The 14,151-nt window shown below is 45.6% G+C and overlaps 1 protein-coding gene across 1 annotated transcript in view; it reads right to left on the bottom strand.

Moving 5' to 3' along the window:
- Positions 1-3,481: 3,481 nt before the first annotated feature.
- Positions 3,482-14,151, bottom strand: part of LOC140491251 (transient receptor potential cation channel subfamily V member 1-like) — a 44,697-nt gene continuing 34,027 nt past the window's right edge. Inside the window, exons 12-15 of the mRNA XM_072589215.1 lie at positions 9,613-9,902; positions 8,713-8,840; positions 5,180-5,298; positions 3,482-3,627 (exon numbers count right to left, since the gene is read on the bottom strand). Of these exons, the coding sequence (XP_072445316.1) occupies positions 3,482-3,627; positions 5,180-5,298; positions 8,713-8,840; positions 9,613-9,902 (683 nt within the window). The remainder of the gene's footprint in view (positions 3,628-5,179; positions 5,299-8,712; positions 8,841-9,612; positions 9,903-14,151) is intronic.

The raw sequence follows: 14,151 nt of genomic DNA, 5'->3' as shown, positions 1-14,151 counted from the left end.
TTTGGCATTTGTACTGCAATTGTTGTTACTCTGGTACCTTAGTGTCTTGTTGAACTATACACCCAACACCAGGGTGTGTCTGGGAGTCACTGGTTATCTGATAACTCCCAATCCTGACTGTCAGAGTTGCTGAGTCTGACTGTATTCCTGGATAAAAATCACACAACACCAGGTTATAGTCCAACAGGTTTAATTGGAAGCACACTAGCTTTTGGAGCGGCCCTCCTTCATCAGGTGATAGTGGAGGGCTCAGTCCTAACACAGAATTTATAGCAAAAATTTACAGTGTGATGTAACTGAAATTATACATTGAAGAATTGATTGTCTGTTTAGCCTTTCATCTGTTAGAATACAGTGATAGTTTCACTTCTTTCATGTGTAAATCACAAAACCCTTTTTTTTAAAGTTGCCTTCTCCGGTTAGCTGTTAACAATGGCGATAGCTAGACAATATGTTGAAGGTGTTAGCCCCCTGTGTTCTCTGTCTATGACCTGATGTTTAGATTGATTCTAATCTAAAAAGTGAGATAATGGAGTTTTACATAAATTCATGCAGTTTTTGAGCTCAGGGTTCTACATGAATGCATGCAGTTTTTGAGCAAAGTACAATGTAACTCTACAAGTACAAATTCACCCCACAAAATATATGTGTGCATGTGGGTCTTTGTCTGTCTATGTGTGTGTCTGTCTGGGGTGGGGGTTGTGAGTGTGAGAAAGTGTGTGTGTGTGTGTAGTGAGTGCAGAGTGTCTTAAGTCTGTGAGGAGGTACGTGTGTGAGTGTGAGAGTGTGTGTGTCTATAAGGATGAGTGTGGGTGTCTGTGTGCGCATCTGTGTGTATCTGTGTCCGTGTGTATGTGAGAGTGTGTGTGTGTAGGAATATCTGTGTGTGTGTAGTGCAATGGTGATCACCTGTAATGTGACATAAACCCAAGGTCCCAGTTGAGGCCCTCCCTATCGGTACCGAACTTAGCTATCAGCCTCTGCTTTGCCACGTTCCTCTGCTGCCTGTCCCGAAGTCCACCTTGGAGGATGGTCACCTGAAGGTCCGAGGCTGAATGTCCTGGACCACTGAAGTGTTCCCCAACTGGGAGGGAACCCTCCTGTCTGTTGATTGTTGTGTGGTGCGGTCACATTACAGGTGATCACCATTGCACTACACACACACACAGATATTCCTACACACACACACTCTCACATACACACGGACACAGATACACACAGGCACCCACATAGACACCCACACACACCCTTATAGACTCGCACACTCCCACACTGACACATGCACCCCCTCACAGACTTAAGACACTCTGCACTCACTACACACACACACACTTTCTCACACTCACAACCCCCACCCCAGACAGACACACACACAGACAGACAAAGACCCACATGCACACATATATTTTGTGGGGTGAATTTGTACTTGCAGAGTTACATTGTACTTTGCTCAAAAACCACATACATTCATGTCGAACTCTGAGCTCAAAAACTGCATGAATTTATGTAAAACTCTGTTATCTCACTTTTTAGATTAGAATCAATATAAGCATCGTGGCATAGACAGAGAACACAGGGGGCTAACACCTTCAACATATTGTCTAGCTATCACCATTGTTAACAGCTCACCCGAGAATGCAACTTTAAAAAAAAGGGTTTTGTGATTTACACATGAAAGAAGTGAAACTATCACTGTATTCTAACAGACAATCAATTCTTCAATGTATAATTTCAGTTACATCACACTGCAAATTTTTGCTATAAATTCTGTGTTAGGATTGAGCCCTCCACTATCACCTGATGAAGGAGCGTTGCTCCAAAAGCTAGTGTGCTTCCAATTAAACCTGTTGGACTATAACCTGGTGTTGTGTGATTTTTAACTTTGTTCACCCCAGTCCAACACCAGCATCTCCACATCACGGATTCCTGGAGGTTGCATTACCTGCAACATTCCACCTCATTTCAGCCCTCCTGACCTCCCCCCAACACCTCTCTCATTGGTTGCCTGACATGTCCATCTTCACCAGGCCCAAGGCTGCAGCCAATCAAAATGTAGATAGACTCTTTTTTTCCTGATTGGCTGACTCCTGCCAGTTAATTTATTCTTTCATGAGAAGAGGTGTTGTCTGTCCAGAACTGTCTGTGAGCTGAGTGAGAGGCTTGCTCTGCCACTTCAGAGGACAGTTAAGAGCTTCTTTATTCATCACAGGATGAGGGCATCGCTGGTTAGGGCAGCATTTATTGCCCATCTAGAGGGCAGTTAAGAGTCAGTTAAGGGCAGGGTGTGGAGTTACATGGAGACAGACCAGGTAAGGATGGCAGTTTCCTTCCCCAAAGGACATTAGTGAACCCAATGGGCTTTTCCTGACAAACATTTCCTGATTCTTGGTCATCATTCAACTCTGAATTCCAGACTTTTTTTATTGAATTCAAACTTCACTATCTGCCGTGGTGGGATTTGAACACAATTGCCCGGAACATTGTCTGGGCCTGAGGATTAACAGTCCAGTGATAATACCACTAGGTCATCGCCTTCCCTGTTTTTGCCACCCTGAACCACATTGTTATGGGTCAGAAGTCAAGTGTTGGCCAAACTATGTGAGAGTAGAAAGTGGGGACTGTAGATGCTGGAGATCAGAGCTGAAAATGTATTGCTGGAAAAGTGCAGCAGGTCAGGCAGCATCCAAGGAACAGGAGAATCGACGTTTCGGGCATAAGCCCTTCTTCAGGAATCCTGAAGAAGGGCTTATGCCGGAAACGTCGATTCTCCTGTTCCTTGGATGCTGCCTGACCTGCTGCGCTTTTCCAGCAACACATTTTCAGCTCCAAACTATGTGAGAGTAAAGAACATTAATAAACGAGATAAGTTTTTACAACAACATGTTGTACCAGCTGCTATTACTGAGACGAGATTTATATTCCAGATCCTTATGAATGGAATTTAAAATTCCTTCAGCTTCCAGTGGGATTTGAACCCAGGTCTACTGTGCATTATCCAGGATCTCTTGTTGCCTGGTCCAGCTTTGCCTCATCACTTCCCAATTTTCCAAAATCATGAAGTATATTTCCCATCTGACCTATTTAACAACCAATAAACAGAAGTCTTCAATGAAATGTAACTAAAATAAACATCTTTTTAATGCTCCCAATCTGGTGACCTGAAGATTCATCTTCCATTCCTGAAAAGTCCAGGGCAATTCTGAAGGGTAATCAATCCTGGAGGGAATGATGTGGAGATGCCGGTGTTGAACTTGGGTGGACAAAGTTAAAAATCACACAACACGAGGTTATAGTCCAATTGGAAGCACTAGCTTTCCGAGCGACACTCCTTCATCAGGTGGTTGTCTGGAACGTTGGAGGACAATGAAGGTTTGGCAGTAAGACAATGTCCTGTGCGGTGCTCCCCCCACTCCCCTCCACCCCACCACCTCCTCCACATACACACACACACACAGACACACACACACACTGAGCGCTGAGATTAAACAGCTTTTGCAGTTGTGCCATGTGACTGTCCAGGAGGCTGCCTTGCTGGGCCAGTGATTATTGCACCCAGTCGCACGTCCTCTTCCTGTTTCTCAGGTTTAATCTCCTTCAGTAGGGGTAGCATTGTTCGCCAGCTCCTCTCTGTTACAAGACAAGAAATAGGAATGGTTCAACTGGGAGGAAGTGGGCTGAGCAGTACAGGTTACCCAATGTATAAGACCACAGGTACCTGGAAGTGGGATGCAGGATAAAAACATGGGGTCAAAAGGTTTGGGTGATAGGGCAGGCTCTAGCAGGGGGAGAGGAGACTCATGTTGAGCAGAAATATGTACAGTCAGTTCTGCAGTAACACAGTACTTCCATTCTCATACATTCCTGTGTAATAAGAAAATCAGGTAATAGCAGCACCATTTAAACTAATGGAATCCGAATCACGTTAAAACCAATATGCGCTTTAAATGTTTGTGCTTTAGAAACGGTGCCCTGAATTCGTCAATTGTGTTACAGCGAATTCACATGAAGGAAACCTGCATTAGAGCAGAGCGAACAGTATGTAAATGTCAGGCTGAATGGCCTGTTTCATTATGTGTTGCTGGAAAAGCACAGCAGGTCAGGCAGCATCCGACGACCAGGAAAATCGATGTTTCGGGATTCCTGATGAAGGGCTCCGGCCCAAAACGTCGATTCTCCTGTTCCTTGGATGCTGCCTGACCTGCTGTGCTTTTCCAGCAACACATTTTCAGCTCTGATCTCCAGCATCTTCAGTCCTCACTGTCTCCTGGCCTGTTTCATTGCTGATCATTTTGTGTAATTCTGTACAATGCTCCACAGGAATGGGTGATGGGAGTGTATCTGGCTGTCCCTCTGATTCACTGGGTAAGGTTAACATTGCCCCTCACTGACTCTCCATCAGAAACCCTCTCTCTGATATCTGACCCTCTCTTTTAATCAGCCTGGGATGCAAGCATTGTCGGCAAGTACAGCATTTAACACCCGTCACTTAATTGTTTGTGAGCAAGAGATGCTGCGCTGCCGAGATCAGAGTCCCTGGGGATATCATTTCACAGGACAGTCCACCACATTGCTGTGGGCTTGGAGTCATATCTAGGCCAGACCAAGTAAGGACAGCAGATTGTCCTCCTGAGGAGCATTAGTGAACCAGATGGGTCATCGGATCAATGATCTACAAGATCAAAACAATGGCGCTGTCCCTTCCCTCTGCCACAGTTATACCAAAGCCCCTTCCCTGTGCTACAGTTACACCATCAAACTCCCTTCCCTCTGCTATAGTTACACCATCAAAGCCCCTTCCCTGTGCTACAGTTACACCATCAATGCCTCTGTCTGCGTTTGTAATGAATGCAGAATCCAAGATGGTAACCTGCCACTTATGCACATCCCAATATCTGGTTGTGTGAGCTGGATAAGCACATTACGGAGAGGCGGTTTGGAGAAATGGTCACAGGGTGAGATGAAGAGAGAATGGCAGGAGGTGTATGAGGAGCAGAAACACTGTCATTATCCTCTTGGCAGCTGAGCTACAAATTCGGTGTCATTCTATTTAAATACTGGGGCAGGGGAAACCAAAGCTTTAACTAATGAGGGGCAGGAGTGGTGGGAATATTGATCCATTATGCTATCAGTGCAGTTGGGAACCTATGGTATTCTGAGATGAAATAGCAGCATTGCTTACCCTGGAGAGCTCTCCTCCTTCTGCTCCCCGTCATCCGTCTGGTGATTTCAGAGTTTCCTGGCTCTTCGTTGATGAGGCCAACGTTTGTATTCCATTTTGTCCAATTAACTTCATCGACTCTGTGCAGGATGGCATAGGATAGTGGCATGTCATTGCTGCAATTCCACCTTCTTCCCTCCCTCCCTCCCTCCCTCCCCAGCACCGCAATGAACTGTAAACAGTGCAGATCGGTGTCACTTGTCCTCAACATATAGGCAGCTCTAAATATAATGAAATTGTAATTACGTACAGCTGGAGATTATTTGTTATAAGGGTCAAAGGATGGTTTATGAATGGATATTAATTCCAGGAAGCCTGATTTACAGCTTTATTGCATTGTTTAAAAACTGCCTTTGATAGAACTTTGTTGGTTTGTTTCTTTTTAAGTTCACTTCTGGGATGTGGGTGTCACTGGCTGGGCCCAGTATTTATTACCCCGTCCCTAGTTGCCCCTTGAGAAGATGGGGGCGAGCTGCCTTCTTGAACCGCTGCAGTCCATGTGCTGTGAGTTGACCCACAATGTGCTTAGGGAGGGAATTCCAGGATTTGGACCCAGTGACAGTGAAGGAACAGTGATATATTTCCAAGTCAGGATGGGGAGGGGCTTGGAGGGGAACTTGCAGGGCCTGGTGTTCCCATGTATCTGATGCCTTTGTCCTTCTAGATGGAAGCGGTCATGGGTTTAGAAGGTGCTGTCTGAGGATCTTTGGTGAATTTCTGCAGTGCATCTTGTAGATGGTACACACTGCTGCTACTGAGCGTCGGTGGGGGAGGGAGTGGGTGTTTGTGGATGTGGGGCCAATCAAGCGGCTGCTTTGTCCTGGATGGTGTCGAGCTTCCTGAGTGTTGTTGGGGCTGCCCCCATCCAGGGCAAGTGGGGAATATTCCATCACAGTGAAAGGGTGATGGAGTAAAGCTGGAAATTGGAGTTGAGTTACAGATCAATCTTGATTTACCTAAATTTCAGAATAGATTCAGGCTCCTTTAAGAAAGAAGAATTTGCATGGACATAGTGCTTTTCATGATCTCAGGATGTCCCAAAAAGCTTTACCACTCACTCATACATTTGAAGTGTAGTCACTGCTAAAGTAGGGAAGGGAGCAGCCGATTTGTTCACAGCAAGCTCCTACATATAGCACGATGTGGGTGAGCAGAGAACACATTACTTTGTTAATATTGACAAAGGGGTTTATCTGGCCCAGCTCAGCAGGGAGAACACATCTGCTTCTCTTTGAAATAGTGCTCTGTAATCCTTTACAAACTCTCAAAGGGCAAATCAGGCCTCAGCTTAACATCTCACGTAAAAGAAGGCCCTTCTGAAACCAAAAAAGAGAAAATGCTGGAAAATCTCATCAAGTCTGGCAGCATCTGTAAGGAGAGAAAAGAGCTGACGTTTCGAGTCTAACTGACCCATTGACAAGCTGTCAGACTTGCTGAGATTTTCCAGCATTTTCTCTTTTTTGGTTTCGGATTCCAGCATCCGCAGTAATTTGTTTTCATCCACTTCAGACATCGCCTCCCTCTCGGACTGACTCCAGGATTTGCCTGGTTACATCATGAACAAACATCTGACTCAGAAGGGAGGTCTGAACAAATGTGCCACTGGCAACCCAGGAACGTGTTTCTGACTGAATTGTAAGGGACACTGAGGAGCAGATTTCTCAGGTTTGAGGTTAGTTTTGCAGTCGTGGGCCAGAATTTGGATCTCCCCAGCCAGACAACATGATTCATTAAGGGAATATTTTACACAGCGAGTTCAGATATGATAAATGGCAGGTGGAGTTCAATCTTGATAAATGTGAGATATTGCATTTTGGTCCAACAAACAAGGGTAGGGCTTATACAATTAATGGTAGAACCCTGTGTAATGTTGTAGAACAGAAGGAACTAGGGCTCCAGGTCCAAAATTCTTTGAAGTTTGTGTCACATATATAAAACATAGAACATTACAGCACAGTACAGGCCCTTCGGCCCTCGATGTTGCGCCGACCTGTCATACCAATCTGAAGGCCATCTAACCTACACTATTCCATGTACGTCCATATGCTTGTCCAATGACAACTTAGATGTACTTAAACTTGGCGAATCTACAACCGTTGCAGGCAAAGCATTCCATAACCTTACTACTCTCTGAGTAAAGAAACTACCTCTGACATCTGTCTTATACCTATCTCCCCTCACTTTAAAGTTGTGTCCCCTTGTGCTCGCCGTCCCCATACTTGGAAAAAGGGCTCTCCCTGTCCACCCTATCTAACCCTCTGATTATCTTGAATGTCTCTATTAAGTCACCTCTCAACCTTCTTCTCTCTAACGAGAAGGGCCTCAAGGCCCTCAGCCTTTCCTCGTAAGACCTTCCTTCCATACCAGGCAACATCCTAGTAAATCTCCTCTGCACCCTTTTCAAAGCTTCCACATCCTTCGTATAATGCGGTGACCAGAACTGTACACAATACTCCAAGTGTGGCCGCACCAGAGTTTTGTACAGCTGCAGCATAACCTCCTGGTTCCAGAACTCAATCCATCTATTAATATAGACAGGGTGGTTAATAAGGCATCTAGTTGGCTTGCCTTCATTGTTCAGACCTTTGAGTATAAGAGTTGGGACGTCATGTTGAGGTTGTGTAGGAGTCAAGGAGTGTGGTGATGGAAAAGCACAGCCAGTCAGACAGCTTCAGGATGAAGGGCTTATGCCTGAAATGTTGACTCTCCTGCTCCTTGGATGCTGTCTGACTTGCTGTGCTTTTCTAGCACCACACTCTTCAACTCTGATCGTCAGCATCTGCAGTCCTCACTTTCTCCTGAGGTTGTATAAGACACTGGTGAGGCCTACTCTGGAGTACTGTGTCCAGTTCTGGTGACCCAGGTGTAGGAAGGATATTATCAAGCTAGAGAGGGTTCAGGAGAGATTTTCCAGGATGTTACCGGGTATGGAAGGTTTGAGTTATAAAGAAAGGCTGGCTATGATGGGACTTTTCTCACTATAGTGTAGGAGGTTGAGGGGCGACCTTATAAAAGTTTATAAAATAATGAGGGGGATAGCTAAGAGTTAATGGTAGTTATCTTTTCCCTAAGATAGGGGAATTCAAAACAAAGGGGTACATTTGTAAGGTGAGAGGAGACAGAGAATTATAAAAGGAGAGGGGCAAATTTCTGACACAGAGGGTAGTTTATGTGGGCAATGAACTTCCTGAGGAAGTAGTGGATGTGGATTTAAAAGACATTTGGATAAGTACATGAATAGGAAAGGTTTGGAGGGATATAGGCCAGGAGCAGGCAGGTGGGACTAGATTAGTTTGGATTGGTTGGACCAAAGGGTCTGTTTCCATGCTGGATGACTGTGTGAATTAACCTGTAACAATTGTAGCCAGTTTGGAGCATGGATGACATTAAACTCTTGTTCCAGATGGTGAGGTGCTTCTTCACTGAACACCATTTGGAGCGTGCCACGTGATAGCGATTGCTGTGGTGTGTGTCACAGCTTCATCGTAGCCTACCTGAAACACCACCTCAGGTCTTCCCTTCCATCAGACAGCAGACCCACAGTCACAGGCTCCCCTGAACGGAACCTAGCTCTCAGAAACCTCGGCAGACTCTTCTCCAAATCTAAAATGGTAATCGCTCGCTGGAAAAAATGTTAGACATGAAATTGCAGAAACAGAGAAATGCAATGCATATTATTTTTTTAAAAACGAGTTAAATATTGGTCTAAACTTGCAACTGCACCAGTGGAGTCATAATGATTTTGGAGAAATGGAAAAGACAAATTAGAACCATCTCTTTGTGACTTGAATTGAGGCTCCAACTTTGTATCTAACCCTGTTCTGTCCCTCTGCTGGGAGTGTTTGATGGGGGGCAGTGTAGAGGGGGCTTTACTCTGTATCTAACCCCGTGCTGTCCCTGTCCTGAGAGTGTTTGATGGGGACAGTGTAGAGGGAGCTTTACTCTGTATCTAACCCCGTGCTGTCCCTGTCCTGAGAGTGTTTGATGGGGACAGCGTAGAGGTAGCTGTATCTAGCCCCATGCTATCCCTGTCCTGAGAGTGTTTGATGGGGACAGTGTAGAGAGAGCTTTACTCTGTATCTAACCCTGTTCTGTCCCTCTGCTGGGGGTGTTTGATGGGGACAGTGTAGAGGGAGCTTTACTCTGTATCTAACCCCATGCTATCCCTGTCCTGAGAGTGTTTGATAGGGGGACAGCATTAAGGTAGCTGTATCTAACCCCGGGCTGTCCCTGTCCTGGGAGGGTTTGATGGGGGACAGTGTAGAGGCAGCTTTACTCTGTATCTAACCCCGTGCTGTCCTTATCCTGGGGAATGTTTGATGGCAGTAGTATAGAGGGAGCGTTAATCAGTTTGTTTTAGAATGGGAGGAATTTGCAAGAATGTACCTAGTTACCTGCAGATTCCAGACACTTTTACTGTCCTTGGAGATTTTTTCCACTGTCTTGCTCATCAGTGCAATTAACATATTGAGAAGGAGGATGTAAGTCAGGATGACGTAAGATATCAGCAGGAAGATGAAAACCTCTTTGAATCTGTAGTTCTCGGTGAATTCGAGGTCTCCCATCCCGATGGTGAACCGGAAAAGCTCCAAGAAGGTTGTCTTAAAATTCTTGTACGTGGTTTCCTTGTGACACCCTGGTTTGGTGTTATTGTAAACCCGGTCTTCAATAAGCACCACCAGAGCTGGATGGAGAAAGTCAGAGGGTTGAGGACATTCCCATGTTAGAGGCAACTCTGAGAAGATCCATTTCTTATTTCTTGGATGAGGGGCTTCTCTTAACAGGAAAAGATAAGAGGGTCTACATTCATTATAACAAGGAAAGGTGACTTTATTGAAACAGATATGTTTCAGAGGGGCTTTGACAGGGTAGATATTGAGGATGATTCCCCTTAGAAACGGATCTGAAATGAAGAGACTTTGTTTAAAGATAAGGTGGAGATAAGAACGACATTAATCTCTCACAATCGCAAATCTTTCTTATCCCAACACTGCAGTGGTGACGGGCTCATCGAGCTTACTCTAGGAGGCATAAGACATTGTTTGATCAACAAGGTGTATGGAGACAGTCAGAAAAGTGGATCTGAGGCCCCAAATAAATCAGCCCTGATTTACTGAATAGAGGAGGTAGTTCAAAAGGCTGAATGGCCTTCTCTGCTCATAGATTTACTGTTATCATCTAACATTGTCTCCGCTATGAGGAGAGATTAAGGGGTTTAGAGGAAGTGAGAGGAGATATAATCGAGGTATGCAAGATGCCAAAGGGGATTGACAAAGTCGATGTAGAGAGGATATTTCCGCATGTGGGGTAATCTAGAATGAGAGGTCGTGGTTTTAGGCGAAAGGGGAGGTCAGATTTAAAACTGAGGTAAGGAGGGATTTCTTCTCCCAAACGGTCATGAATCTATGGAATTCACAATCACAGAGAGTGGTGGGTGTTGGGACAGTGGATAAATTTGAGAAGGAGATAGACAGATGTTTAATTAGCAAAGGGGTTGTAGAGAGTGGACAGTAAAGTGGAGTTGGGGCCGAGATGAGATCAGTATTGATTGTCTTAAATGGTGGAGCAGGCTTGAGGGGCTGAATGGCCTCCTCCTGTTTGTAGTTCTCATGTTCTCCTATTGAATCCTCTGCCACTAAATGCCACCAACCGATATATCCATTATTGCAATGGCCAAATCACCACAGTCAATCAGAAGGTTAATAGACTTTATGTTCTGATTGGACAATTCTTAACTTTGGGACAAGTGGCTCTTTTCCCAAATCTCCAATCAGTAAACAAATGGACACAATTAAAAGGAAAATCCCTACCCTGGCGTTGTTCAGGGAGAGATGGGTGCCACAGGGAGTGGAGTACATTGTTTTCCCCCTCCAACTCTATTTTGATTTGATCCCTACCCTCCCCTTCACTGTTTTGATCACACAGCATTGCCCTGTGGTTTGAAGGGCAGTGCTTGTCACTGGCCACTCGGGTGTCATTCCTATCTTCCTGGTGGTGGAAATTGAATAAAGATTCGTGCACTTTGTGTCTTTTCACTGTGTCTCACACCTGCACACACACACCATGGGTGCTGGGGAGAAAATAAGCACTACCGCAGTTAGGCGGTAGTGTGGGGGTTAAATTAAAAAAAAAAAAAAAAAAAAAAAAAGAAAAAAAAAGAAAAAAAAAAGAAAGAAAAAAAAAAAGGAAAATCCCTACCCTGGCGTTGTTCAGGGAGAGATGGGTGCCACAGGGAGTGGAGTACATTGTTTTCCCCCTCCAACTCTATTTTGATTTGATCCCTACCCTCCCCTTCACTGTTTTGATCACACAGCATTGCCCTGTGGTTTGAAGGGCAGTGCTTGTCACTGGCCACTCGGGTGTCTTTCCTATCTTCCTGGTGGTGGAAATTGAATAAAGATTCGTGCACTTTGTGTCTTTTCACTGTGTCTCACACCTGCACACACACACCATGGGTGCTGGGGAATAAAAATAAGCACTACCGCACTTAGGCGGTAGTGTGGGGGTTAAAAATAAAAAAAATAAAAAAATAAGCAGGAGTGCCTAAAGATTCGTGCACTTTGTGAAAAAAAAAAAATAAAAAAAAAAAAATAAAAGGAAAATCCCTACCCTGGCGTTGTTCAGGGAGAGATGGGTGCCACAGGGAGTGGAGTACATTGTTTTCCCCCTCCAACTCTATTTTGATTTAGTCCCTACCCTCCCCTTCACTGTTTTGCTCACACAGCATTGCCCTGTGGTTTGAAGGGCAGTGCTTGTCACTGGCCACTCGGGTGTTTTTCATATCTTCCTGGTGGTGGAAATTGAATAAAGATTCGTGCACTTTGTGTCTTTTCACTGTGTCTCACACCTGCACACACACACACTATGGGTGCTGGGGAATAAAAATAAGCACTACCGCACTTAGGCGGTAGTGTGGGGGTTAAATAAAAAAGAAGAGAAAAAAAAAAGAAAAAAAAAAAAAGAAAAAAAAAAAGGAAAATCCCTACCCTGGCGTTGTTCAGGGAGAGATGGGTGCCACAGGGAGTGGAGTACATTGTTTTCCCCCTCCAACTCTATTTTGATTTAGTCCCTCCCCTTCCCTTCACTGTTTTGATCACACAGCATTGCCCTGTGGTTTGAAGGGCAGTGCTTGTCACTGGCCACTCGGGTGTTATTCATATCTTCCTGGTGGTGGAAAAAAAAAAGGAAAATCCCGGACACGCCTTGGCGTGCCCATTTGCCACTGGGCGGTGGGGATCCCCAGTGGAGGGCTCTCTACGCGGGAGTCCTCCCCCTTTCTCTCGGGGATCTGGGGTGGAGGGTGCTGCACGCAGCGGTCCCCTGCAACCGCAGATTGTGGTGGTTCACGGACTCCCAGCCCAACTGCTTGTTCTGTGGCGCTGTGGAGTCCGTGGACCATGTATATATTGGGTGTGGGCGTTTGCACTCCCTTTTTGATTTTCTGAAGAACCTTCTCCTCTGTTTCTGGCTGCACTTCACTCCCACGCTCCTGATCTTCGGGTACCCGGTACGGAGGAGGGAGGGCAGGTCCGAGGACCTCCTCGTGGGTCTGCTCCTGGGCCTGGCCAAACTGGTCATCAACAGGTCCAGGCAGCGGGCCGTGGAGGGGGTCGTTAGGGCCAACTGCCTGCCCCTCTTCCGGGGTTACGTTAGAGCCCGGGTGTCCTTGGAGAAGGAGCACGCGGTGTCCACCGACACCCTGGAGTCGTTCAGGGAGAGGTGGGCGCCGCAGGGAGTGGAGTGCATGATTTCTCCCTCCAACTCTATTTTGATTTAGTCCCTACCTTCCCCTTCACTGTTTTGATCACACAGCATTGGCCTGTGGTTTGAAGGGCAGTGCTTGTCACTTGGGTGTTTTTCCTATCTTCCTGGTGGTGGAAATTGAATAAAGATCTGTGCACTTTGTGTCTTTCACTGTGTCTCACATCTACACGCACACACCATGGGTGCTGGGGAAAAAAATAAGGCGGTAGTGTGGGGGTTAAAAAAAGAAAAAAAAAAGAGGAAAAAAAAGAGAAAAAAAAGAAGAAAAAAAAAGGAAAATCCCACTTGATTTGCTTGAATTCCCCGGTGTCTTTTTATCCCCAGAGTCTGATTTTCGAATATTGGAGTCTCCAGAACAGACCTGAAGGGTTGGTCACCCCAGCTCCTCTATGTAGAGATGTTCAGATTACCACATTAACCTGTCCAACAGCAAATAGGATCCTCAGCTTTAGAACATAGAACATAGAAGAATACAGCGCAGTACAGGCCCTTCGGCCCTCGATGTTGCGCCGATCCAAGCCCACCTAACCTACACTAACCCACTATCCTCCATATGTCTATCCAATGCCCGCTTAAATACCCATAAAGAGGGAGAGTCCACCACTGCTACTGGCAGGGCATTCCATGAACTTACGACTCGCTGAGTGAAGAACCTACCCCGAACATCAGTCCTATATCTACCCCCCCTTAATTTAAAGCTATGCCCCCTTGTAATAGCTGACTCCATACGTGGAAAAAGGTTCTCATGGTCAACCCTATCTAACCCCCTAATCATCTTGTACACCTCTATCAAGTCACCCCTAAACCTTCTTTTCTCCAATGAAAACAACCCTAAGTGCCTCAGCCTTTCCTCATAGGATCTTCCTACCATACCAGGCAACATCCTGGTAAACTTCCTCTGCACCCGTTCCAGTGCCTCCACATCCTTCCGATAGTATGGCGACCAAAACTGCACACAATATTCCAGATGCGGTCGCACCAGAGTCTTATACAACTGCAACATGACCTCAGGACTCCGGAACTCAATTCCTCTACCAATAAAAGCCAGTACACCATATGCCTTCTTCACTGCACTATTTACCTGGGTGGCAACTTTCAGAGATCTGTGTACATGGACACCAAGATCCCTCTGCTCATCCACACTACCAAGTATCCGACCATTAGCCCAG

This window comes from Chiloscyllium punctatum, chromosome 19 (assembly GCF_047496795.1).
Source record: "Chiloscyllium punctatum isolate Juve2018m chromosome 19, sChiPun1.3, whole genome shotgun sequence".
Classification (NCBI taxonomy): Eukaryota; Metazoa; Chordata; class Chondrichthyes; order Orectolobiformes; family Hemiscylliidae; genus Chiloscyllium; species Chiloscyllium punctatum.
This window is presented reverse-complemented; position numbering and strand designations above follow the sequence as displayed.